This window comes from Camelus ferus, chromosome 2, assembly GCF_009834535.1.
Source record: "Camelus ferus isolate YT-003-E chromosome 2, BCGSAC_Cfer_1.0, whole genome shotgun sequence".
Taxonomy (NCBI): Eukaryota; Metazoa; Chordata; class Mammalia; order Artiodactyla; family Camelidae; genus Camelus; species Camelus ferus.
Window position 1 is genome coordinate 1,523,069 of NC_045697.1, and position 26,001 is coordinate 1,549,069.

The window sequence follows — 26,001 nt, forward strand, 5'->3', positions numbered from 1 at the left end:
GTAATTCGGGATCTGCTCATCCAGCAGGAACCTTTTCAGGTAGGGTTCTCGTGATGGCACCACCTGGTGCTGGCTATCCCTTGCTCCCGACCCCTGTCCACTGGAGAGGCTCTGACTAGTCCCCACCCTCCCCACCTAGGCTTTCTTGTCTCAATGTCAGATACCCGTGTCCGTGTGCCCAAACTCCACGGGGCGCGCGCAGCCTGGGAAGAGTCTCCTTGCGCTTTGCCTGGCAGTGGAGTGCTTCTGATGCCCGAGCCCACTCGGGCTGCGGAGGGTGGGGGCGGGTGGTCTTCCCTTGGCCCGCCAGGGCGGGGGAGGAGCCCACCCCACGTCCCTCGGGAGCTCTCCCGAGGCCATGCCCTCTGCGGGCTGTGGGGGCGATGGTGGTGGAGGTGGCTGCCCTGCTGTGAGCCCTTCTTCACCACGTGGGGTCAGGAGCCCGTGCCCCCAGATGTCAGAGTCCCCTCTGGGCCCCGTCCCCGAGGGACAAGGTGGCGGCTGGGTGGGTGGTGGGATCGGGTTCTGAGACAGGAGAAGATGAGGGAGGAAAAGGAGCTGGTGGGGGGCGAGGCTGTCTTCGTGTTCTAGACAGTGGCTGCTGCATGGGAGGTAAGGCGGTCTGGGCCCGTGGCATCCTGCCTCGTGATCCTGGCTCCTGTCCCTCCGTCAGAGCGGGTGGTGGCTTATGGGACTCTGAGCACAGAGAGGCCGCGACCCCCACCCTCACAGGGGGCTCCGAGTAGCCACCAGCTCCACCAAGTGCTGTCCTGGCGACGTGGGGCTCTCGCCGCAGGGTAGGGTGCGCCAGGGTGGACATTGGGGTGGGTGTTGTGAGTACTGAGAGGACACTGGGAGTTGAATCGCTCTTTTTCTGAAGTAGGAAAGAAGTTCATTGCCGGTCCTCCTGTGATTATGATGTAACTACCAGAAGGAGAAGAAAAGATGCTTCCGAATAAAGTTCTTGGGGGTCAGAGAAAGTTTCCTGTGTAATTAGTGTCGGTTAAAATGTTTTCTTTTCAATGTGTAGGCTTAACATTTTTTCTAAAAGGCATTTTCCTGAAGAGTTAATAAGAAATCTGTTCTGTTTCCTTTGAAGCAGGGCCAAGACTTCCTTCTGCACTCCCCCCTGGGTTCACAGCCGGAGGCCGGCGGTGGCAGTGGGAGGCTGGCCCTGGGCGCTCAGCCGCTGTCCCCGGCCGGGCTGGGCGCGGGCCCCTCAGATGCGGCATGTGCCTGCGAGGCCTGCAGCGAGCGCAGGTATGGCCCGCAGGGGATGGGACAGCACTCGTCTGAGCCGCTCCCCAGAGTAAGACAGCCGCCTGAGGAAGAGAGGCTCCTGCTTGGTTCCTGCCCAGGGGATGAGGCGGAGGGGGCTCGTCCTCAGAAGGGGAGGGAGGCTCTGAATGTTTAGAACCTCAGAGACGCCCCTCCCCGGCGGCAGGGCTGAAAGACGGCGTCTGCGGGCCGAGTAGGGACTGGGGCCGGTGGGCATCTTGATGCTGACAGTCAGGGAGGTGGAGGGGACTGGGTGGTGTGGACCTTCCTGTGATGCGAGGGGGTCTGGAAGCTCCTGGAGACGAGACCTCAGGGCCTGGACGGCTCGGGCGCAGGGCAGTGCAGGGACACGCCTCTGTCCTCCCTGGGGGTGACAGCAGACCACACAGCCGCCCAGCACGGGGAGCTGGGTGTGGAGGCCTGGGGTGTCGGGAGAGGCGGGGAGGATGCTGGTTGTGGCCACGAACTCTGACCTCTGTGCTGTCATGCTGCCCCACAGGGACATTTCGGCGGAGACGGAGCGGGAGCCTCAGCAGCTGCAGAACTGCTGGTCAGAAGTGCGCTACATGGTCCGCTGCATTTACCGCCAGGCGGGGACCCCGCTGGCAGATGACCAGGACCAGTCTCTGGTGCCCGACAAGGAGGGGGTGAAGGAGCTCGTGGATAGGTACACGGGGCCCCGGCCCCGGCCCTCCCTCCCTGTGGCCAGGGGCCTCCCTCTGCTCGGGCTGGGCCTCTCAGGACCCGCTGGAGCCTCCACTGCGCCAGCTCAGCCCCGCGGGCAGTGCGGGCCTCCCGCAGACAGACTGGGTCAAGTGTCGCATTCTCCTTCTACTGGACCGCTCATTACCTGTGTGATAAACTTGAGTGGAAGCGTTTCTGTCATTTGTCAGTGTTGAGACAGTGACACTCCTTTTGGGCACTTGTGCCAGGGGTGGCTCTGGGCACTTCCTCAAGCACTCTTACTTTAGTGGCCCGAGGCAGAGAGGCAGTTACGGGTTAGGAGGTGAGAAACCTGAGGCTCTGCGAGGCGGCACGGGCGGAGAGCTGGCACCGCAGCCTGCTGGCGTGGGTGCTCCTCCCGGAGGAGGGGCTTAGGTGTGGCGTCTGTGCTCCTGCAGGTGCCTTGTGCCCAGTGATGTAGAGTCTGAGGTAGGCATAATTGTTATTCTCCCTCATAGTTTGCAGCATCTTTTTTCTCTTTTTTGAAGTGTTCTAAATGAAAGCAATAAATTTGAGCAAGGTGTTCCGTGGGTCGGTTCTCGTTTTGGTCTTTCTCTCACATTTTGAAATCAGCCCCTCTGGGGCCCCATTTGCCACGCAGGGAGTGCATCGTGGAGGTGGGGGGTGGGGCGGGCTGTGGGCTGTATGACTGGTCGATGATTCGGGTTTGGCCTGTGAACCTCTGGTGTTGTGTGAGGTGGTTTTGGGTGGTGTGCCTTTTCTGGAAGTTAGATTTCCTAGGGAGTGTTAGGGAAGAATGTATAACCTGCGCGTCAAACCTTTGCAGTTTACGAATGCTTAGAAAGAAGCCGAGTGAAATGAAAGTTTAAAGAAAACGTTCAGCAAGTACTAATACAGGTGAGGGATGGTACAGCAGAAGTTGTGAAGGTCTGTGTGAACTGTGGGGTCCGGGAACAGCAGCACTCTCATAATGAAACTTGCTTTTAAGAGTGTGAGAAGTTCCACGCCCCTATTTGAGGTACGCACATGTTTTTCCTAGTCTCTATGTCTAAGAACGTCCCTTTTTGGGTGTTTGAGTGTCAGTGCACACCAGGAAGGCGCTGTCCGTAGAGCCCGTTTCTAGGAGCCTGCACGGCTGGGGCGGTGAGCCGTGGCCCCTCTCCGCGGCCCCCAGCCCTGCCTGCTCTTGCTTTGCACCCCTCCCCCGTCCTCACACACTCACACTGCATTCCAGCCGCACTGGCTCTGGTGCTGTTCCTACCCCGGGGCCTTGGCGTTTGTGCTCTTCTCTCTCTAGAATGTTCTTTCTTGCTTGGGCTTTCTTTTCCTCCCTTCTATTATTCACACTGGTCTTCAGAGTCACTGTCTCAGAGAAGCCACCCTGCCTGAAGCCCGAGGGGCCTCCCCTATCACTCTTGGTCCCCTTAACCTCCTTTTGTGTCGCATGACTGCCACCACCTGGAACCGCGTGTGCTGTAAGCATCGGGAGGGCAGAGGGTCTGCTTCCCTGGGTTGGTCCCCACTGTGGCTCCGTGTTTGCTGAATGTGTGTGGCTGAGCTGCTGCAGCATCTTGGTCGTATAACGTTTGCAAAAGTACCATGCGGTTGCTTCATTGAATTCATAAGGTACAGAAATGGACAAAGAAATAAGATAAAATGCATATTTAATTCCACCGTACTGAGAGGACTGAGAAGGGGACGTCCAGTCTACTTGTAACTTTGATTGTCCCTGTGTCATTTGAGTCTTTTGTGACTTTTCTTTAACAGATGAAATACATTCTGTTTCAGGGACAGTTGTTACACTAGTAATTAAAATTATGATTATGCTGAGCTAAAAAATGAATGCATCCATCTGAACTGTGCCACCCACAGTGGGAGTCCCATCCGTACTCGTTGTCTCTCTGGCCACGTTTTGTGTAAGGCCACCTGTGTTCCAGTTTTACTTGACTCTTGTTTTTTGCAGCCTCAGTGGTGTAATTTGAAAGTGGAGCAGGTGATGACCTACGTTCATCTCTTGACCCAGAGTGGTGCCTAGAGGTGAAAGTTTCCACTGTGTAAAATCCAGGGGCTGTAGCTTAGTGTATTTTACTTACAACCTGGGTGCTATGCTCGAGTGGCCCCCCGTCCCGGGACGGGCTGTAGCTGGATGTTGTAGTCGTGGCTTCAGTGGTCGTGGGGTTCCGTCTGTGGGCTCCCAGAAGTGCACAGTTGAAACAAGTGGCCATGCCAAATACTGTAGAATGTTTTTAAAAGTTGGCTGTCTCCATGTTAGGAAAGACGTATGAAAATGATCATTGCTCTTGTGACCTGATTGGGGGCATGTATTGATATTTTTTCTCTCATCTTCAGCTTACAAATTTTATAAATTTTTTTTTTGGTGGGATAATTTTAAAGAGATATACAGTCTCTTAAGTTTCCTTTGATTATTAAAAACGACAAGCCCATTTGGATTGAATGAAGAAGAAAGAGCAGTCTACTCAGCCCTCCAGGCTAGGTGTCACCTCCTCTGGGTCCTTGCTTTTCAGCTGTCTGCGCACAGTGGTGGTCTTCAGCCCTGGGTTTCAGTAGTTCTGTGGTGGAGGGCATGCGCCCACCAGCCGCCGAGGCTCTGCTGTGCGTGTCCGCCACCTGCTGGCCATGTGCAGCCGGCGACTCTCAGCCCCTGAGCCTGGCCTCAGACCAGGGCTTGACGCGGGGTTTGCCGCAGAGCGCGCTCTCAGCAGATGCTGGCATTTCTGTCATCTGGCCGATGACTTTGGGGCCCCTCTGCGAGCAGGGCGACTGAGAGAAGACGCGGATGTCGTTAGGCGCGCGGCCGCACAGATGCCCCACGAGGGACCAGGGTGCCACCTCGCTGAGTGGTGACTATCTCTCTCCTGCGCAGGCTCTGTGAGAGGGACCCCTACCAGCTGTACCAGCGGCTGGAACAGCAGGCCCGAGAGTACGTGCTGGAGATGAAGGTCCGGCTCCTCCGGCAGCTGTCGGCTGCATCCAAAGTGAAGTCGCCATCCGCCCTGCAGGGACCCCCACAGGCGCACCAGTTCATCTCCCTTCTCCTTGAGGAGTATGGCGCCCTGTGCCAGGCGGCCCGCACCATCAGCACCTTCCTCGGCACCCTGGTAAGTTGGCCGCGGCCTCCGGGCAGAGGCCTGTGTGTTGCTCTCGGCCCGCCACACCCGCCCCTCTTCCACGGCATGCAGGCCAGCAGAAGGGAGCCTGAGCCTCTCCCCTCCTCCCTCTGACTTCGCTTCTGGAGGAGAGTGTTGAAGGGAGTGCTCTCTGGTGACACGTCGTGCAGATACCGTTTGGGGACCTTGAGGCCTAGGGAGTGAGGCATGGGGACAGTGCAAGGTGAGGACGGTTCATTACTAGGGAGAAGGAGGAGGAACGACTTGTATCCCAAGCTGTTGACTTGCTGTTCCTGGAGACAGAGGCTTGCGTCTGGTAAGGAGTACGGGGAGCGCCTACAACCCCCCTGGGCTTTCAGTGATGGATTCACTCAGCAGCCCCACACTGGATCGAGGACAGGTTTATAGAGTCAAGTAAGATGCCCCACCCACCAGGCGTCTCACCGTCCTAACGAAGGAGACAGACCGGTGTTCTCACTGGGTCTCTTGTGACCTCAGAAAAGAAGTGCCCTCAGATGGGTAGAAGGGGCGTGTGTAGTGGAAATGCAGTTCCTGGAAACCAGGGAAGCTGGGGACCGTTCTAGACAGCCCCCGTGCACCTGCCAAATGGAAGGAGGAACCAGCCATTTGTGCCTTCTTGATTCACTAATCGTCTGAAGCTTTTCATCATCACTTAAATTTTATTGAATGAGACTTCACTGGACTGGTTTTGGGTGCTTTCTTAGTGGTAAAACCTACATTTTGAAACACCAACCAGTGGTTCTGAAGATTTTAAGCATAATGGTCTTTTTGTAATTCTAAAGTTGACAGACCTTGCTAGAAAAATTAACCAATTTTGCAAGTAATTTCAGGGGGTCCATGGCCCCCGTCAAGCATCACTTCGGCAGAGCACTGCCTTCCCGCAGGTGACTCCCTAAAGCCTTGAGGAGAGCGTCGTCGTGAGAAGGGGCGGGTGTGCAGGTGGAGGGTGGGGGCCTCTGCGCAGGCGGTCCTTGCCTTTCCGGCCTCACTCCTTCCTCTGGGGCCCCTTGTACACTCCCTCTCCCTGCTCTGCTTGTTGAACGTCTGCTGTTTCTCAGAAGTCCAAATCCAGGGCCACCTCCTCTGTGACAGCGCCTCCCTGTCTCCCTCCGGCTTGAGCCTGTGCACAGAGCAGTGACGAGAGCTGCTGTTGTGCTGCGGGACGGAGCCCGAGTCCAGGCCCTGGGCCAGCTCGAGTGGCCTAGCGCCTTCCTGAGCTCACAGAAGTGCATTTGAACCACGCTTCTTGGAGCAAGTGACCAGCAATTCACGTAGAAATGTTTTCTTGTGGTTTGAAAAAAAGGTCATAAACTCTAAGCACAAAATACAGCTATTTTGATCAGTGATTTATTTCATCTTCTTTGCTCATAGAGATATACTCACTTTGGTTTCCAGTGGTCCACCAGACCAGATACCCTGAGCTCTTCCTTCCTCCAAGGGAAACAACCAAAATACTGGGTAGCTTAAGCCAAAGAAGATAAAATCTTTTAAAACACATTGCTGACGTGACAGGAGAGGCAGGGAGCCTTGGAGTGAAGAGCAGATTGAAAGCTGGGATCCTGAGAAGTTCAGGTACTCAGGAGCCAGCATTCCAAAGATGCTTCTAGTCCTGGGAGTTAGGAGGCCCAGGCTGAGCCCAGCATGTAACGCTGGGACTGCAGCCTCTGCAAGGGTGAAGGAGAGGCCCCGCCCACTGGAGGGACAGGCAGGGCCTGTGCCCACTGTGACCTCCGAGTAGGGAAGGGAGCTCTCTGTGTGCTGTGCTGTCTCCCAGGCCTAGAAGTTACTCTGCGGTGACCAGGGTGGCCAGTACATCAGGCCACGTGCAGGTCACCTCTACAAGCAGTACTGTCGTGACATCCACAGAAACATAGTGATTTCTGTGGACTAGCGTCCAGTCCAGTTATCTCAAAAATCTCTTTGTGGTTGGGGTGTTCAAATCAGATTCAACAGTGTTCACAAGTTTACAACATCATCCTTCCAGACCTCCCCAGTGGTCAGTGCAGTGTAAGAACTGACAGAGCTGAGATTAGCTTCGAAGTCTGTGTCTCAGAGACTCAGCATTTTTGGACCTGGGCCCATTTAAATTTAAAAAGTGAGAGCCCCAAATAGCTTTTTTTAATCTATCAATATTTTTTTATGGTGAAATTAAATGGAGAAATTTAAATATATTTATTAAATTGCTTTGAAATTAATAGCCCATTACATAACATAGATAGCATACTTTAAAATAAAAATGTCTTCCGAAACATTTAATAAGGAGAGGGACATGTTTTACATGTTTGCAAATCTCTGTCGTGTCCGGCTCGGTAGAGGACACATGGACTCTCATATCTGCTTCTGCAGTCAGTCATAGGTTGTTTTGGTTGAAGTTTTTGAAGAAAATTGGGCCTCACACAGAAATGTATTTGGAAAAGGGAGGAATATTTAAATAGACTTTTCAGATCGCTGTGGACATTCTTTTTTGAGAGTCCACCAGAGCCCAGGTGTGGCCTCTTTTTTTTTTTTTTTTTTTTTCAGTTTGGGGGAAGGTAATTAGGTGTATCTATTTATTTTTAATGGAGGCACTGGGGATTGAACCCAGGACCTAGTACATGCTAGGCATGTGCTCTACCACTGAGCTGTGCTCTGCCCCAGGTGCTTCTTAACAGTTGCAGTGTAGAATCTGAAACCGTGTCGCTGAGCTGTGCGGACCCTGTTCCATCACAGTCCACAGGTGTAGCTCCTAGAGGGTCTGCACACGCTTGGTTCTGTAATATCAGTCATCGGTCGTTTGGGAAATCCTGCGTCTTCCTGACGATACGCAGTGTCATGTCTGGCAACATGATGTTCACTGTAAACACTGACCTTTGCCACCACCCTGGTCCTCATCAGAAGGGTCTTTAACATGGAGAAGCTTCAAGGCCAGTGACAGGTGCAGGTTTTCCAAAGTTCTCATTATCACTTGAAAGCTCAGATTTTATGATTGGCCAAAGGTAGGCATTGGTTGTTTTCCTTGAAGCAGCAAGTCCACTTGCTGAGCAAACCCTGCCAGCTAAGTCTCTGAGAGGTCGCTTAGTTTCTCTGGGCATGACACCTCTCCTGACTCTGCAGAGCGTGGGACACGTCTGGGCTTAGAAGAGCGTCTTCAGAAGCGGGGAGATGCCCCCCCTAGGCTGCTGATCACGGCGTTTGAATCTCCTTCCGCAAGGACAGGAGAGCCTTAGGTACCCTGCTGTTCCTCGGGGTCTGCTGTAGGAGTCGATTCTGCTAAACACCTTCTCTTCCCTCTTCCAAACCCCCCACAGCCTCTGCGGGGAAGGTGGGGAGAGTTAGTGGTTTGGATGGAAAGCCTGGCCCTGTGGTCCGTGAGCCTTTCCTCCTGCCTCCAGCTGGGGCGGCACAGACTCCACCGTCCCCACACAGGCTTCCCTGTCTTAGCGGCCGCGGCAGCGCCCCTCCTGCAGACCCGGGCTCCCCAAACCCTGGGCAGGCTGCTCAGCCTGTGCATGGGCACGCAGCACCAAGTTCAGGGTCATGGCGGGCGCCGGGGGCGCCACACGTGGGAAGCACTAAGAACAGCGTGTGGCCAGCAGGGGGTGCTCCTCACTGCAGGTGTTGTCCCAGCTTGCTTTCTGTTTGGAAAACCAATATTGGGGTCTGCTTTTCTCCTTGCATGCCTCATCTGGAGGCATGATTTCAGATTTCATAAAAATTCCTGAACATCTTCATCAGTCAGTCTTCATGTGTAGTTAATGTGAACCCCAAAACCCAGGGCCATGGCCCCATCCCTGCAAGTGATGTAACTCAGTGCCCAGGGTTGCTCACAGGCTGGCAGGCAGGGACTGCTGACTCGGCCCCATGACTTATGGGGACAACCCGGCGAGGCCTCGGCCCCCCTCTCTCCTCTGGTCCAGGGCCGAGTCTGGCTGCTGCCTTAGCTCCTGCCCGTTCTTTGTCATGGACACAAGTCATAAATTGGACCGCCGTCTACTGCTCGTCCCCCAGGGACTCCCGGCAGGCAGGGACCTGCTGGTGTAGTTCCTGTGTCCCCGTGCCCGGCACGGTGCCGGGCAGACAGAGTGGTCTCCGCTCAAGGCTGTCATGTCCTTTACACGCTTTGTCTGTGGCTGTGTCATTATTACAGCACGTTCTGAAGTAGTATGCTGGTAATAGGATGGTCTCATCCAGGCCTCAGGCCCAGTTTATTGGTTCCCGGGCCCTGGGCTTCTGCCAGTGCTGAGCAGTGGCTCCAAGAGATGCTGCGTTTGAAACGGGAGTGGTGAAAGTCAGATCTGGGAGGCACTGGTGTTCTGGTAAAACTGCAAGCACTGACAGAATTGAGGGTTTGAGGTTCTCTGCGGGTGTCATAAATTTCTGGCTGAATCTGTCTTTATGGTTCGTGAGTGTAGACGGGGACTGTAACTAGTGGAGCCAGCGTGCTCTCAGCAGCACCCACAGGTGTTTGTGTTCAGGAGTGGGAGGTGGTCACTGAACTTACGCTCTCAGCCCCTGTGTCTGCCGGTCGTCAGGTGACAGACAGTGGCGTCTGCACGGGTAAGTCGTTTCCTGACCTCTCCCGGTGCCCTCGTTCCGGCTCAGCTGGGTCAAGTTGTGAACAGGCACAGGCCCTGAGTGTGGCGGCTGTGCCCGGTGCAGCGCGGAGCCAGGAGCACTGTGCACACCGGTCGTCCAGGTGGGGAGTGTCCACCCCGGACGTGCGGGGACTCAGCACGGATAATGTGTGAGTAGCTTACAGATGGGGAGTGTGGGTCTGCACGAGCGTGGTTGCGCAGGATCTGTGGAAAGTGAATGCTGCACTTGGAAAAGGTAATTGAGCCTTCTGCCCTGGTCACCCAGTGTTGAGGGCAAATGGGCAGCTGTCTTGATGTCATTCTCATGGCTGAGACCCTCCCGAATGTTTAAAAGTTGTTGTCTAAAGTAACCGATGAGGTTCATTTATCAGGGAAACGGAAGACCTGGCCTTTCACTGAGTGTCACTAGTGGGGAAGTTACTTGTGTCTCTCAGAATGGGAGATTTCTCAAGACAGGCATGGAAATGGTTGTCCTTCAGTGTCAAAGGACGTGTGTGCGTTTACGTTGTTTGGAAGAAGGGCTTTTGATACAGTTTGGAAGCGCGGCTGTGAAAAATGGCCGTCAGATTTGTGCACTGGTTTCTCTCTCTGTCTCCCCCCCGGTGCCTTGCCCCCCTTTCTTTTGTGTTGCAGTTTTAGAAGTGGGGCTGGCTGGGCCCAGGTCCGCGTGGTCAGATGCCCACACCGGAGTGCACTTTGGGCCACACAGTAACAGCTCCTCACGAACAGAATGTTCTGGGCCTGGAAGGAGCGGGGCGGGGGGAGGGAGCCCTTCTGGGACTTTTTCGGTCTTTAATTAGTGCATCTCCGATTTCTTTATTTAACTAGGAAAACGAACACTTGAAGAAGTTCCAGGTGACGTGGGAACTGCATAATAAACACCTCTTTGAAGACCTGGTCTTCTCGGAGCCGCTTCTCCAGAGCAGCTTGCCAGCACTCGTGTCGCAGATCAGGTACTTGGTCTTAATCTGCGTGTGTCCTGCTAGGTGACAGTGCGGACCTTTGCCCTGGGTGCAGCAGGTGTGTGCCTGAACACCACTGCAGGGGCACTCCTCACCAGAAAGTTACCAGCTTAGGGGAAAATATAGTTTGGGTAGAAAGCTCAAAACCCAAAGAGTAACACGATTAAACTTTAAAATAACAAACCCACTAGGATCTAACACCACAGATTCCTCATGAATAAGGAAAAGCTGCCGTAGATGGAGCATTTTACCTGACAAGACTCAGGCTGTGCCAGGTGGCTGTGGTGTGGTCTATACTGGGGACATGCGGTGGGGGGAGGAGGGGAGGGCTCCAGCAGGGGTCCAACGGTGCCTAGGGGCTCCTGGGTGCTGGGGGTAGGGTCAGACACGCCGTCATGCCTCTCGGACGTTCCCTCCCCGTTGTGGCTCATGGCTTGGGCTCTTCTTGCTGGCGTAGAGCATCCATGGGGCTTCCTCAGGTGTGTCCAGCGAGTGTTCTGGTACATCACTCGGGGTCGTTAGCCCTGGTGATGGGGACGTAGGTTTCGGCTGGGGCCGTGTGCTCCCAGGTGGCTGCAGTTGGCGGGAGGAGGCTCCCCCGGAGCCCTGGGGCGGTGGCTTGGTTCCCTGTCTGCACACGTGTGAGCGGATCCCTGGCCTGTGGGTGTGTCACGGGAGGACAGACTGCAGTCCTCTTTACTTAAATGTGCGTACTGAGATGTAGTGGGGCAGACTCACGAAGAAAGGAAATTATTTCTAAGAAAATAAGTGATTGTTGCAGTTAACTTACACACGACTTTTTTTTTTTCTCTCGAAACCCATGTATCAACCCAGTCTTTGTTTTCTGTATTCCTAAATCCTCTTTGAGGGGTCCTAACCCGCCCCACTTCCCAGCCTCACCTCTGGAGAAAGAATAAGGGAAGGAGGATGGGGGTAGAGAGGTCAGAACACAGCGCTGTGCGGCGTGGCCTGCACTCTGCATGGCTCCTGACCCTTCCCTCATCCCCTGCATTGCAGGGCTGGTGCTTCACGCCCTCTTCCCTTCTGCGTCCACTTCCAGGCGTCTGTCACAGTCCACGGTAGGTGCACAAAGACCTGAGTGTTCCAACCGTGACCCTCAGAGAAGAAGGAGTCAGGAGAGTATTCAGTCTTGATATTGGAACACAGAGCACTGTTTTGTCCCCAGTTACGAAGTTCAAATCCACCAGAAGCACTTTTTACAAAAAGACATGCATCTTGTGGGGGGGTCCTTACAGCAAGATCCAGGGTGTACAGCCTGTTCTTTTTCTGATGAGCCAGTGGGTTTGACGGGCTGCTCGTCAGACTGGGTGGGTGGGTGGCAGAAACCTGCACTGCAGTATGAGACTCCATGTTTCTCTGCTCTGGGTCTGGATTTCTCATTCGCTCGTTGCTAATGGTCAGTGTCCAGACGTGAGCAGTGTTCTGGAGTCTCCGTGTCAATCCTGTGCTCAGGCTGCAGTACCGCTCTCAGGAGGGTCGGCGGGGGCAGGCAGAAGCCCGGGTGAAGGCAGGCAGAGCGTCCCCAGGAGGCCGGGGCACCAGAAGGACGTGGCCCTCCAAGTTCCCCGCGAGACGCCCTTGTTGGACCCGAGAAGAATTCAGATTTGAGCTGCTCAGTTTACAAATACCCACTTAACAACTCCTAAAAAGTGACAAGGCAAACACAAACGCCACGCCCGACAGCAATGACTGCGCCCGTAGTGCGCAGGATCCGTAGTGGTGAGTGTTTCAGTGCTGACCCTTTGTCTCTGCACCTGTATCTTGTTTCTTACAAACTCAAATACAGATACAGAGAACTACACCAAATAAATGTATAATGGATCAGTGGATTAATGAACTGGTAGTAGATGGCATTTCCTAGCTGCCTCTGGGAGGCAAGTCCATCTGCGCCCCGCCTCGCCCAGAGCCGGCCCACAGGTGGCCGGCGCGGCAGCGCTGCCCTTCCCTGGCTTTACTCTCTGAGTGGTCGTGTGCATTTCCAAAGTCTTGCCTGGATTTTTTATTTGATGTATCTTAAAAAAAATTTTTAATATGAATGATATACCCAAAGGTTGACCTCATTTAAAATAATGGATTTAATTTAGGAAAGTTATTTCTCTTTCTGTTTTTTAACAGCTTTATTGAGAGACAGCTCACATGCCGTACAATCACTAATTTAAAGTGTATGATTCAGCGGCTGTTGGTATATTATTATTTTTTTTAAGTTGTGGTAAAGTATATATAACATAAAAATTGCCAATTTAATCATTTTAAGTGTACAAATTCAATAGCATTAATTACGGTCAGAGTGTTGAGCAACCACTGCCAGCATCTATTTTCAAAACTTATTTGTCACCCCCAGACAGAGACTCTGTCACCGTTAAGCATTGACCTCCACTCCCCACCCCCCCCATGTCTTTCTAGATTCTTTCATCTGCAGCTCCCTCAGCCCCACCCCTTTCCCTTACAATTTACCTGTGAGGGCGCCTGCACCGGCCATCCTGCAGTGATGCCAGGTGTGGTCCTGCAGCGACACCCTCGCAGCGCTGCGCGGGCTGCAGTCTGTGCTGCCTGAGAGTTAGTGGTGGACCCAGAAGCCCCTCTGGACTCTGCTCCTGTCCCTGTGGCTAGACCAGGAGCCCATTTGTCTCCTTATTCATTGTGGTGGCTTTAGTAGTTGCTGTGCAGTTTGGTCTGTATTTTAAATATATGTTCATTGCTAAGGGAATCTTAATTGGGCTTGTGAATAAATTTACACAATGCAGACTGACTTTATTTCACTTTCCTTGTCACGTGCACGCTATTTATAATAGATGCTGCTCCCCATTATGTGCTGCTGTTTGCAGAGTGAGTGTTGAGATAGAAACTTGTTTGCTGGCCCACTGATGTCATTTGACCCTGAGGACATTTTCTGGTAGCTCCCTGCTTCCCCTCTGGATTCCACCAGCTTCACTTGCACGTGAGCCCTGTTCCTGCGGGTTGTGCTCTGAATCCCCCAGCAGAGAAGCCCCAGGCCCCCGACGGCTTGCTGTCCTTGGGCTCTGAATAGGCTCTGCAGCGTGGTGTGGGGAGGGGCCAGGCTGACGCCGGCGCCCCTTAGCACCCGTTTTACAGGGGGTCCAGGAGGCATGGTGGCGTCATGTGGAAGGTGGTTTTGCATGAAGAGTGGAAATCAGTCTGCGATGAGCCAGGGTTGCAGAAGCAAGGCATGGGGAGAAAGCCACTGCCACGGGGGCTCCTGTGCAGCGAGACACAGGACCACGCGCTCGGACCTGGGGTGCCCCCTGCTGTGTGGAGCCCGGAGGAGCCTCCCAGAGGCCCTGGATTCTCTGTCTTGAAGAGTTTTGTTTCCTGGGGGCCGAAACAGCCTTAGGAGAGCCATCTTGGTGTTTGAACGAGCCCCCCTCACCCTGTGGGTCGCTGTCAGTCCCTTTCCTGGTTCTGGGCTTCCCTGCACACCTTCTCAGTGACACTGACATCTGCGGGCCCCTTTTTGAAGGGAATCTCACAGGTGGACGCGGTGTAGACAGCTTCAGCAGGCACAACTCTGCTGCGTGATGTGCGTCTTTACGCGGTGGTCACGGGTGGAGGGGGAGCTGTCTACACCCACTGGGAGGTCCTTGTTTTAAAATCACTGAGTTGTTTATCTTTATTATCAAGTTATTAGATTGTTATTGCAATAAAATTCTGAAAACAAAAGAAATCATGAAAAGAGGTAGGTACTATGAACAGTTTGGTGCTACTTTTAGATTTTTTCCATTGTCCACGCATCCCTGCCTGCCCCGACACACACGTTTTTAAACTTGGTGACGCAGTCTCATCTTAACAACTTCCCACGGTGCGTTTCCACTTCAGAGTGTGTGTAAGTGCACGCGTGTGTCCAGGTGTGAATGAGTGGGTGTGATTTAAAGTCTGTCCGGCCTGGGGCGTCCCCGGTTCCTGGGGCGTGGCTTCCAGTTCTGCGTAAACAGCGCTGGTTATTAACCCTGCACGTCTCTGTGCTCTTGAGTGACGATACGTGTGGTAAGGATGTTATGAGGTCTTCACTGTCATTATTTTGGTTCACATGTTGACATATATTGGGAAACTGGTTAAATCCTGGGAAACTGAATGCTTTCTGAAGATAAGCTGCCTGTGAGCCCGCCCTCCCCTGCTCTCCGCTTCCTCTCACACGCCTCCCTCTTCTCCAGAACCCGGGGTGTTCCCCTGTATGTGCGTCTTTTGTTTTCTGTTTGTGTTTTCATTTGGCATCTTTCCATCTTTCTTAAGATAAATAGTATAGCATAAGTAAAACTGTATTTTTTTTATTGAATTGAATTTCCTGTTTTACTTAATTTGAAGACCAGGTCCAAATTTCATGTTTCTCATTAAACGCTTTCTCTGGATCAGTGTACCTCAGGAAAGGAAGCAGGTCACAGCCCCACAGGGAGTGGCTGAATCTCCAGACCCTAGTCTTTTGAGGACAGTGTTGTGCACCCCTCACTATGTTTCTGAGGAGCTGTCACTTGTTTGGGCTTCTTCTTCAGGCCAGACCCTGTCCCGGTGCCTAACGTGTGTACCCCTCCTCCCTCCCAGCAGCCCGTCACTGTGGGAGGGGAGGTGGCAGACGGAAGCACACCTCTGGTCTCTGGCCCAGAGCCTCAGGCCCCTCCCTGTGTTGACCGGCCTCTCTCCCCAGGCTGGGAACCACGACCCACGACACCTGCAGCGAGGACGCGTACAGCACCTTGCTGCAGCGCTACCAGCACTCTGAGGAGGAGCTGCGCGGCGTGGCCGAGGAGTGGCTGGAGTGCCAGAAGAGGATCGACGCCTATGTGGACGAGCAGGTGGGTGCGTGCCAGGGGCTGGGGGTGTGCGTGGGGTCTCCCCACTGCTGCTCTCATTCCATGCTGCCCCGGGCACAGCCGCTGTCCCTTGTACAGGCTGCTTCCAGGCTCAGTGCTGCCTGCAGGGGCTTCTGGGGCCTTGGGGAGCTGCTGCACCTTGGCATTTCAGGAATCATTTACTGAACACTCTGCCACTCAGAGCCTGGGACACACGGCACGTGTGGCCTTCAGAGCCCATTCTCCATCTGTCCCAACATCTCAGACACGCACAGATGGCTGTGTCTGCTGGCTGTTTCCAGGGATGGAGAGAGTGGAGAAGGCAGGCGCCCCTGTTGGAGACAGGGCCTGAGGGCAGTGTAGCTGGGCAGCCAGAACTTCGGGGGGCACAGAACAGGGCTTCCAGATGGCACCCCACTGCCTGCCCTGGCCTGCCCATCTTTCTGAAACCACTGGGAGGGTCGGGCAGGGGAGACATTCAGAGTGGGCCTTTTTTAAGGTACAGGGTATGAGGAATAATAAGGAAATGGTGACCGAGCTCCGTATTATGCTTTTGAGACTACAGGCAAGCAGAACCCTGGTTCTGGCTTACGATGTGTGCTGGTCCACTGGGGTCAGTGGTGCCACTTGACAGCAGGCTGCGGCCCCTCTGTCTCACCGTCACCATCCAGGTATGGGGTGAGGCTGGGCAGTAGGAAGGTTCAGGTGTGTTCTCGGTGCTTCCCGGGACCCTGTCTCATTCCAAGTGGCTACAGCAGTCCTCTCTCTGCAGCTCCAGGGACCAGAACTATAGGTGGTCTGTTAACTTGGGAGAATTTTTCTTACCATAGTCTCGGCATGATACCGGCTTTAACCTCTCTGTCGGGCAGGGGGCCAGATTCCAGCTTGGTAATGGTACGGAGTTCAGCACTACTGGGCTCGTCCCAGGCACGTGGTCCCCGGACTCACAGGTCTGCTTGCGCCGTGCGCTCGGCCTCCCCCACGGTCCGTACGTGGGCCCCGTGTGGCCACCCTGTTCCTGTGACGTGCTCCCCTCTATCCTGCGGCCTGAGGAGGGGGAGGCGTGGAGAGCACTGGCTGTTCTGCTTCCTTAGGGGTGAGTGTGTAGTGTGTCCATCCGTGTGTCTGTCTGTTTCACAACCAGAGGCCTGTTCCCCAGCTGTGGCTTGTCACTAACGCCTCAGCTTAGGCCTCTGTGGGAGCAGCGCTGCTCCACGTTCTCCACTGGTGGCAGCGTAGCAAACGCTGGAGTGGGGCCAGGTTGCTTGTGCAGCCTCCACGTGGACCTGCAGCCGCTTGACCGCATGAGGCCTTGTGCATCCGGGCAGCCAGCAGCAGAGCCGCTCAGAAGCAAAGGAGCAGAACGCCACCCTCCCCTCTGCTACCTGCACACATGACAGCCCATTTTTAGCAGCTTGCTGTTCAGGTGGGAGAGGAAATAGGAGCCAGGAGGGGAGAGTGGTGCACAGGGACCAGTTGCAGCGCCTTTTCCGGTACTGGGTATGAGATCTCGAAGCCAAACCGTGTCACCAGTGTGTAAAACGCCCTTGGGGTGTGCTGCTCAGGTCCCGTGGAGGACCCTGAATGGCGTTTGACCCTGGGCTCTGCCCCAGATTCATTGTGAACCTCAGCCAAGCCTTTCCCCCTGTCCTGGACCTTAGTCCGCCACTTATGAAATGACAGAATCAGATTAGATGATGTTTTACTTTTATTTGAGCCTTTTGTATTTTATAATTCTAATACAGTTTTTTCATGTGTTGTTACTAAAAAGCAGAAGAACTACAGTAAATACTCCTTGTGTTGTGAATTGGGCTGTACTGAGCTAGTTAATGGGTCCCCTATAGAGACAATCCCTTGGCAGTGTAGTGTGGTTTATTGAGGATACAGAGGTAAAGGGAGAGGTGGAGAGCTCTGATTGCCTGGGATGTCAGGTCATCAGTTCTCTGTGAAGGAGGGACCCTCAGAAAAAAGTTGAAGACTAGACACCAGCCTCTCTCCCTGGCTAACTCTTGTCACTGGGGCCCAAGCTGATGGTAGAAGAAACTCGATGAGGCATTCTTGCTTCAAAAGGACAAGGGATGTGCGATGCCTTCTCGGGGAGAGAGGCGTGAGAGCCTGCGCTGGCCTGGCCACGAGGCTGGGAGAGACGCAGGAGCGCTGCTGCTCCTGAGTCCAGGGCAGGGCCGTTGCGGAGGGCAGGGGGTCTGAGGCTGCTTTGTGGGAACCTTTGTGCAGCCTGGAGGCTTATGCAAAGGCAGCCTCCCTCTCTCCCTGCATCTGGCGATTCCTCCTGCAGGGCTGGGTGCGCCAGCTAGGAAGGACTCTGGCTTATCCCTGACTTCCCGTCGTGTTTTGTCAGTGCAAGCTTCTGGTAGTGTGAATGATGTGTGATCCTCTTCGGGTGATTTCAGAAGAGTGTTGTAACTAAAATGTTAATTCGGGTGAGGAGAAGAGGAGGTAAACGATCATGCCCTGAACGCTGTGCTGAGCGCTGCGCTGAGAAATGTAGAGCCTATAACCTCGTTGCTGCTCACAGTCTCTCTAAGAAATAATGGTGTTACCTGCGTTTACAGATGAGAAGAGACACTGGAGCGTGTATTGGCTGCCCCCAGGCCCCTCAGTCAGGGAGGCTGGCCAGGATTTGTACCGGGGGTGTCCATGTCCTGCCCTCCTGGGGACCCTGTGTGGTCTTTCTTACTTTACATCATAGGCATGATAGATGTGAATGCAATGCTAGGTTCAGAAATTCCTCCTTCATTTCTCTGACTGAACTATGACTAAAGATGTAAAGGCGTCAGGACAAGTCCTCAGCAGAGGGTGAGACTGAGACTTAGCTCAGACCAGGACCTCCTGTGTGGGGGCAGGTGGGGCTCGGGTAGGGTGCGCACTTAGCAGGCACGGAGTCTTGGGTTCAACCCCCAGTACGTCTGTTTAATTAGCTAATTAATAAACCGAATTAGCCCCCTCCCAGCCACCCCCCAAAAAGCCCAGACAAACAAAAAAGAAATCCTTTGGGAACAGTAACTTCTTGTTTTATCTGTTGCCTGAAGTCACACATTTATTTAGGAATATAATACACAGTATTATCACTGCTAGTTGATAAAAATGGGGTGTATGTAAAAATAACAACATATGTGTTTTCCCCAAGAAGAAAATACAGTCCTTACTTAAAAAGTAAAGCTGAAATTGAATTTCTTTAAAATTACATGTCCTTATACTTATAAGTGTTTACATTAAAAATAAGAAAGATGTCAAACCAAAAACCTAATTTGCAACTTATAGAACTAGGGAGTGGGGGAGATAAACTAAATCCAAAGCTAGCAGAAGGAAGGAAATAATAAAGGTCAGAGCAGAGAGAAACAAAAATAGAGAACAGAAAACAGGATAATCAGTGAAACCAGAAATTGGCTCTTTGAGAAGATTAGCAGAATGAATGTGATCAACAGAATAACAGCTTATGAATAAAGTAAGAAAAAAAAAGACTGAAATTACTAAAATCAAAATGAAGTAACGACATTATTACCAGTTCTACAGAAATAAAAAGGACTACAAGAGAGTACTGTGAACAATTGCACACCAACAGATTGGATAACCTAGATGAAGTGGACAAATTCCTAGAAACATACAACCTAGTAAGACTAAATCATGAAGAAACAGATTCCGAATAGACCCATAACTAGAAAGGAGACTAAGCCAGTGTTCAAAAATCTCCCAGCAAATGAGAGTTCGGGACCCAGTGGTTCAGAGGTGAATTCTAACAAACATTTAAAGAAGACTTAGTACCCATCCTTCTCAAACTTTTCTAGGAAATTGAAGAGGAGGACACGTCCTAACTCGTTCTTTGAGGCCCTGGATACCAAAGCCAGACCAAGACACTACAAGAAGACTACAGACCAATGTCCTTTGTGAATATCGATGCAAGAATCCTTAACAAAATAGCAGCGAGCAGAAATTCAGCATATTTAAAGGATGTTACACTATGGCCAATTAGGAGTATTCCAGGAATGCAAAGATGGTTCAACATACGAAAATCACTGTAGTATGCCACATCAACAAAAAGGGAAAACCACACGATCACCCCAGTTTACGCAGAAAAAGTGTTTGACAAAATTCAACACCTTTCATGACTAAAAACACTCAACAGATGGGAGTAGTAGGAAACTACCTCCACATAGTAAAAGCCACAGATACAGGAACCCGCAGGAGACGCCATCCTCAGCCGTCCAAGACTAGGGACGGGCAGGGATGCCCGCTTCCACCGCTTCTGTTCAGCACAGTGCTGGGAACTCTAGCCAGAGCACTTAGGCAAGAAAAAGAAATAAAAGGCGTTCAAATGGGAGAAGAAGAGTACAATTATCTCCGTTTGCAGATGATGTGATCTTATATGTGGAAAATTGTAAACATTCTGCCAAAAAGCTGTTAGAATTAATAAGTGAATTCAGCAAAGTAGCAGGATACAGAGTCCACACACAAAAATTAATTGCATGTGTACATACAAGCAATGAACAGTCTGAAAAGGAAATTATGAAAACAGTTTTATTTACAATGGCATTGAAAAGAGTAAAATAACTTAGGGATTAATTTACTCAAGGAGGTAGAAGACTGCAGAACATTCAGTTCAGTGAGAACTGTAGAACATTGCTGAAAGGAAGTAAAGAGGACATAAATAAATGGAAACACATCCTGTGTTCCTGGATTGGACAGCTTAATATTATTAAAATGTTACCATTACCCAAGGTGGTAGTATAGATTCAGTGCAGTCTTGATCAAAATCCCAATGGTGTTTTTTGCAGGAGTAGATAAATACACTCCAAAATTTGTATGGAATCTCTGACCCAGAATAGCCAGAAAAATGCTGAAAAAAAAGAACAAAACTGGAGGACTCACACTTCCTGCTTTCAAAACTTACGGCAAAGCCGCCGTAATCAAAACAGTGTGGTGCTGGCATACAGACAGACATCCAGACCAGTGGAATAGAACACAGAGCCCAGAAATAAACCCTCACATGTAGGTCAGATGAGTTTCGACAAGGATGCCAAGATCCTTCAATGGGGAAAGGGCGGTCTTTTCCGCAAGTGGTGCTGGGAAAACTGGACATCCACATGTGAAAGAGTGAAGCTGGACCCTTACCTAATATCACATGCAGAAATTTACTCAGAATGGATTGAAGACCTAAAAACATGGAAGACCCTTGAAGACATTAAGTGAAATAAGGCAGACAAAGAAGGACAAATACTGTTAGGACTCCGCTCACACAAGGCACTGAGAGTAGGCAGAGCCAGAGACAGAGAGCATGGTGGTGGTGCCGGGGCTGGGGGAGGGGGAATGGGGTTGCTGTTCAGTGGGGACAGTGTCATTTTCACAAGATGAAGAGTTACGGGGGGGATGGTGGCGACGGCTGCACAACAGTGGGAATGTGTTTAACGCCACTGAGGTGGCTAAGGTGGTATATCTTGTCTTACGTATATTTTACCACAACAAGAAAATAAAAGGGCATTTTCTGTCTTTCTTTTCGCCATGGAAAATGATCCTCTTCACTAAAGCAACCAAAAGCTAACATTCGTACTTTGATCCACCTTTCGAGAAATCACAGTGCCATTAACACAGGTTAGGGAAATGGAGCAATTTTAGTACCAGTCATTCTAGAATCCTTGGAGTGGGTATCAGTCCCTTTAATCAAGTGGCATTTTAGAAATCATATAATAATTCAAGATTTCAAAATGTTGAACGCCTACAGAATAACCAGCATTCACAAGTAGGTGTGGGCACAGGGAGACAGGCGGTGGCCTTGAAATCAGTTGTTTCTACTTGCTTGTAAAATCTATCCTTTGTGCACTGTTTGATGCATACACAGCCTGCAGGTGAACACCTGCTCCACAAAATCTGTCCCGGAGGGCGCGCAGAGAGGGTCAGGAGGATGTTTCTGTTGGCGTTATTTGTCAGACAGCTCTGCACTGAGCTCTGGAGTGAGATGAAGAAATGACTACCCTTCTATTTAGCTTATTTTAAATCATTTTTAAAATTTGCAGTATTAATAGCTACTTGTAAAAGAAAGCATTTTTTTTTTAGAAAAACTGCAGACATATGTAAAGAGAGAATTAGCACCCATATTGAATCTTCCCATACAAACCTGTGGCATATGTCTCTGTTTGAGGTTGTCCCTTTATCCTAGATTATGGTTTTATGGTTTGTACATTTCTTACTGAGCTTATACGGAGGTGTTTTATAGTTTTATGGGCTGTTACGAGTGGCCTCTTAAATGACAGAATGAAGTTTCTTTTTTTGAGGGGGGAGAGGTAATTCGATTTATTTATTTATTTTGAGGGGAGGCACTGGGGACTGAACCCAGGACTGTGTGCAAGCTAAGCATGTGCTCTACCATTGAGCTATACCCTCCCCCCAACAGAATAAATCTTCTAAAGAGCTATTGCTGGTGTATGTAGGGAGGCTGAGTTTTACTTCGTGTCCAGTCGTCTCACCAAACTCCCTTATTAACTCTTAACAGTTTTGGAATTGATTGCTATGATAATCTTCTACGAATAATAGTAGTTTTGCTTTATCCTCTCCAGCACTTGACCTTTGTGTCGTCTGTCTGTCTGGGGTTTTTGCGTTAGCTAGAGTCCTCAAAGCTCCGTCAAGGGTGTTGCTGGCAGCACCCTTGTTCAGCTCCTGGCTGCTCTGGGGTGCTTCGGACGTTTCACATCAAGTCTGATGCTTACCAGACAAATTTTTGATACTTTTTAGCAAATTAAATAAATTTCCCCCTTTTTAATAGCTTATTAAAAGGTTATTGTTTTTGTTTTTTTTAAAAAAAACCAGGATTAGACATTGAATTTGTATGGTTTCTTCCTCCTGTATTTCTTCGTGAATTAGATTAGGCTTCCTAATTTTGAGACACCCTTGCGTTCCCTGGAATTAAACCCTACTAGATTGTGATGCATTATCCTTCAAGCCGTTGTTGGATTCAGTCAGCTGGTATTTTACTTAGGATTTTTATATCTGTATTCTGAGGTATAGTGAGTTTTCACCTCTAAGGTATTGTCTGTTTTGTATAAAGGTTATCCTAGTCTCATAGAATGAATTGAGAAGCTTTCCATGTTTTTCAGCTTTCAGGAGTAGCTCGCATCTCCTGTTCTGTGAAGGCCCTGACAGAACGCACTGTCGGACTTTTGGGCCTGATGCACATTTGAGTGGAGGAGGAGGGGCAAGGACTGTGTGTCTTTGACTGCCTTTTCAGCTTGCATTGCATTTATTAGCCTGTTTCGGGTTTTCTACTATTGAGTGAGTTTTTCAAATTGACATTTGCCTGGGAAATGATCCACATCATTTAGATAAAGGCGGGTACAAGCTTGTGCTTACAGGGGAGCTGATGAAAATGGGCAAAGTGATGGCTGCGGGAGAAGCCCCGCATCTGACTTCACACTTAGAGAGCGAACTGTCTCCCAGAAGGAGGCTGGCAGTGCGCCCTGGTCTCAGTGCTGACTTGTCCAGAGGAGCCCAAGTCTGGATTGTTAGGCGTGACGTCAGGAGCCTTCTGCTGTCGGCCCAGCTCCTGGAGCACATTGTGCAGGCAGCAGAGTCTCTGTGAGCCGCTTGTTGGCAGCCCTTCTTCAGACGTGAAAAGCATAAGCTGCACACATGTATTCCTTGTGGTTTAAAAAAATCTCTTTCGTGTGTGTTCGTGTCCTTTCTCATTCCTGCTCTTTTTGTGGTTCGGCCCGGGAAGGAAGAAGTTCAGAGAATCAACTTCCAGATTTATTGACATTTACTTCTTTGTTTCCCCAATAATTTCAGTCTTTGCCCTTAATTTCTTATTAGTTGATTTCTTGTTTCGTTTGGGCTTCTTACATTGAACATATACTTTTCAGTCTTTTTTTGTTCTGTTTTGTTCTCTCATAAACACCTCTAAAGTATACATTTTCTTTTCTATCTTGGACACATCCAAAATTCGATTTTTTAAACGGACTGTAATTTCAACTTAGATTTTGTCTCTAATACTTTGAACTATTAAAAAAATTAAGTGCATGAATTTCATTTTGTTAAATTACTCTTGTTTTATTTCAGAGGGTTTATTGGTAATGTTAAAATTTGAAGATCTAGTTGACTTCGTCAGGTGATGCAGGAAGCAGGCAGCGTCCCCTCCGGGGCCGGAAGGCGGCCCCCTTTTGGTAGTATTTCCCGCCTGTAGGGCTGGATGTATGCCCCCTCCCTTTTTTTCCTTCTGATAATTTGGAAGATATATATCCTATTTTTATCCTTTTAGTGGTTACTCTTAGGTTTTTAATAATTATAAGAATACATTTTTCAGAAAGATACATGCACCCCAGTGTTCACAGCAGCACTGTGTACATGGAAGCAACCTAAACGTCCACTGAGAGACGACTGGATAGAGAAGCTGTGGTGTGTATATACACACAATGGAACACTACTCCACCATAAAAAAGGATAAAATCACTCCATTTGCAGCCACATGGGTGGACCTAGAGACTGTCATTCTAAGTGAAGTAAGCCAGAAACAGAAAGAAAAATACCATATGATATCACTTATGTGTGGAATCTCAAAGACAAATGAACTCATTTGCAAAAACAGAAACAGACTCACAGACATAGAAAAAAACTCATGGTTACCAGGAGGGGAAGAGGGCGGGAAGGGATAAATTGGGAGTTGGAGATTTGCAGATGCTAATATATATAAAATAGATAAACAGGTTTATACTGTGTAGCACAGGGAACTATACTCAATAAGTTACAGTGAAAAAGAATGAAAACGAATGTATGTATGTTCACGTGTGACTGAAGCACTGCACTGTGCACCAGAGACTGACACCGCGTTGTAAAGTGACTGTACTTCAGTACAATGGACGTATACCAAAAAGAGAATGCATTTACACAAACAGCAAGATGACTCATTTCTTAGACATCCCCCTCAAGTAAGGCAGTCCCTTGAACCCATTTTTAATTCCCTATTCCCTTCAGTTCTTAAAACCTTTTGTCAAATCTGCACCGCTCAGTGTTGGCTGTCCTAACCGTCTCTAAGCCTGCAGCTCAGCTGTGCTGAGTCTGCTCACGTTGTTGTCACACCGTTGAGCTCTGGAGCTTCTTGCGCCCTGTCTCTGGGGTTGCCTCCTCTCGGGGCCTTCTGTGAAGGGCGAACCGGTCTTCCTCCTGCCCGAGCCCTTGTCGTGCAGGCCCATCCGCTCCACTCGCCGCGGTGACAGGCCCCTCTCTGACACCTCAGTTTGTCTGTTCAGCGTGAGCCGGTCTCGGGGCTCTCACCTGAGGAAGACACGTGTCTGCGATGGCTCTGAGCGAGGCAGGCACGCCTGCCAAGACGGCCGTGGTGAGCGTGCCCGGCGCCGCAGCTTCTCCTGTCTGCAGATGCTGCTTGTGTGTCATTTTTAAACGTCTTGAAAATGTCCCGGGTGGCTCTTGCTGGTACTAAGGGTTTTTGTTTTTTACGTCCCCTGTTAATTAGATGACACTGAAAACCAAACAGCGCGTGCTAACGGAAGACTGGGAGCTTTTTAAACAGAGGCGATTCGTGGAAGATCAGGTAAGGCTGGGGGCCGTTCGGAGGGGTGGAGGCAGGTCACAGAGGAGTGAGTGGCTCTAGATTAGAGACCAGCATTTCAACACCGCATCGCACTTCTGCCTGTAAGACTGTTTCTAAACGTGTCTCCTGTCGCCTTCCTTGTCTTCTGTATTCCTTAAGGCACACCCCTGTTTATGGAGTGACCCACTCGGCCCACAGCCACCCCCAAGTCCCCACGGTCTCCTTCCAGGCGGGTGGTGTCGTCTGCAGGTCACCCTCGTGGGGTGACACGCAGTGAAGTCACAGGGCTGGACTGGGCCCGCCCCTCTGTGCTGGGGGCCCTGCTCGCCCTTCCTCCAGCAGCCCTGTTCCCCTCTGCCTTGTGTGCTGGCCTCCGGGCACCTGACCTCCCTGGGGAACTCGCTTCCCTGGATTCCTGGGCATGTGCCGGCTTCTCTCCTGATTGGTCCCCTTGCCGGCTCCGCTCCCTCGGCCTTCCCAAGATGTCAGTGCCTCTGTCCTGAGACATGGCTCTCCCAGCCAGCACCGACCCACTGCCAGAGCTGGTCCAGAGGCTCGCCTGCTCCACTGGAAGTTGAGGTGCCGCTTCCTTGGGGCTCCCGTTCCCAGCCCTCCATCCCCTCCACTCGCCTCCCTTGCACCGCATTCCTTTCCACCTGTGCTGCGTCGTGTGCTGATTGTCCAGACTTCCGTGTGCCCTGTCCACACCATTGGCCTGGTGGGTGCTGGACGCTGTGGCTCTGTGTGCCCAGGCTGCTCCTTCCCCAGACCCACTCCTGCTTAGTCCCGGGTGGATAGACCACCGAGGGTCTTTTAAAGGGGATGCCAAGCCCATGCTGTTCGCTGGCCTGGACGTGCTCCTTGCCTCTGACAGAGTACCAGCCCCCTGGGCCTTGCTGAGGCCTGGCACGCCGAGCTGCTTTCTTGCCTCTCCAGCACCCAGAGCTGATCTCTGCCAGGGTGCCGCCCATGCCTTGT

General features: G+C 51.2%; 1 protein-coding gene across 9 annotated transcripts in view; it reads left to right on the top strand.

Annotated features, from left to right (window-relative positions):
• Window positions 1–26,001, top strand: part of FAM193A (family with sequence similarity 193 member A) — a 138,287-nt gene that overhangs the window by 71,252 nt on the left and 41,034 nt on the right. For 5 of the 9 annotated variants that reach the window (XR_004324476.1, XM_032492794.1, XM_032492774.1 and 2 more), the window contains 6 exons: window positions 1,100–1,260; window positions 1,778–1,945; window positions 4,847–5,081; window positions 10,514–10,638; window positions 15,326–15,473; window positions 24,946–25,023. Coding sequence is in view for 8 of the 9 variants with exons in the window: in XM_032492794.1 (XP_032348685.1) it covers window positions 1,100–1,260; window positions 1,778–1,945; window positions 4,847–5,081; window positions 10,514–10,638; window positions 15,326–15,473; window positions 24,946–25,023 (915 nt within the window). In the remaining variant the exon portion in view is untranslated. The other 4 variants (XM_032492792.1, XM_032492767.1, XM_032492814.1 and 1 more) reach the window with 3 other exon arrangements.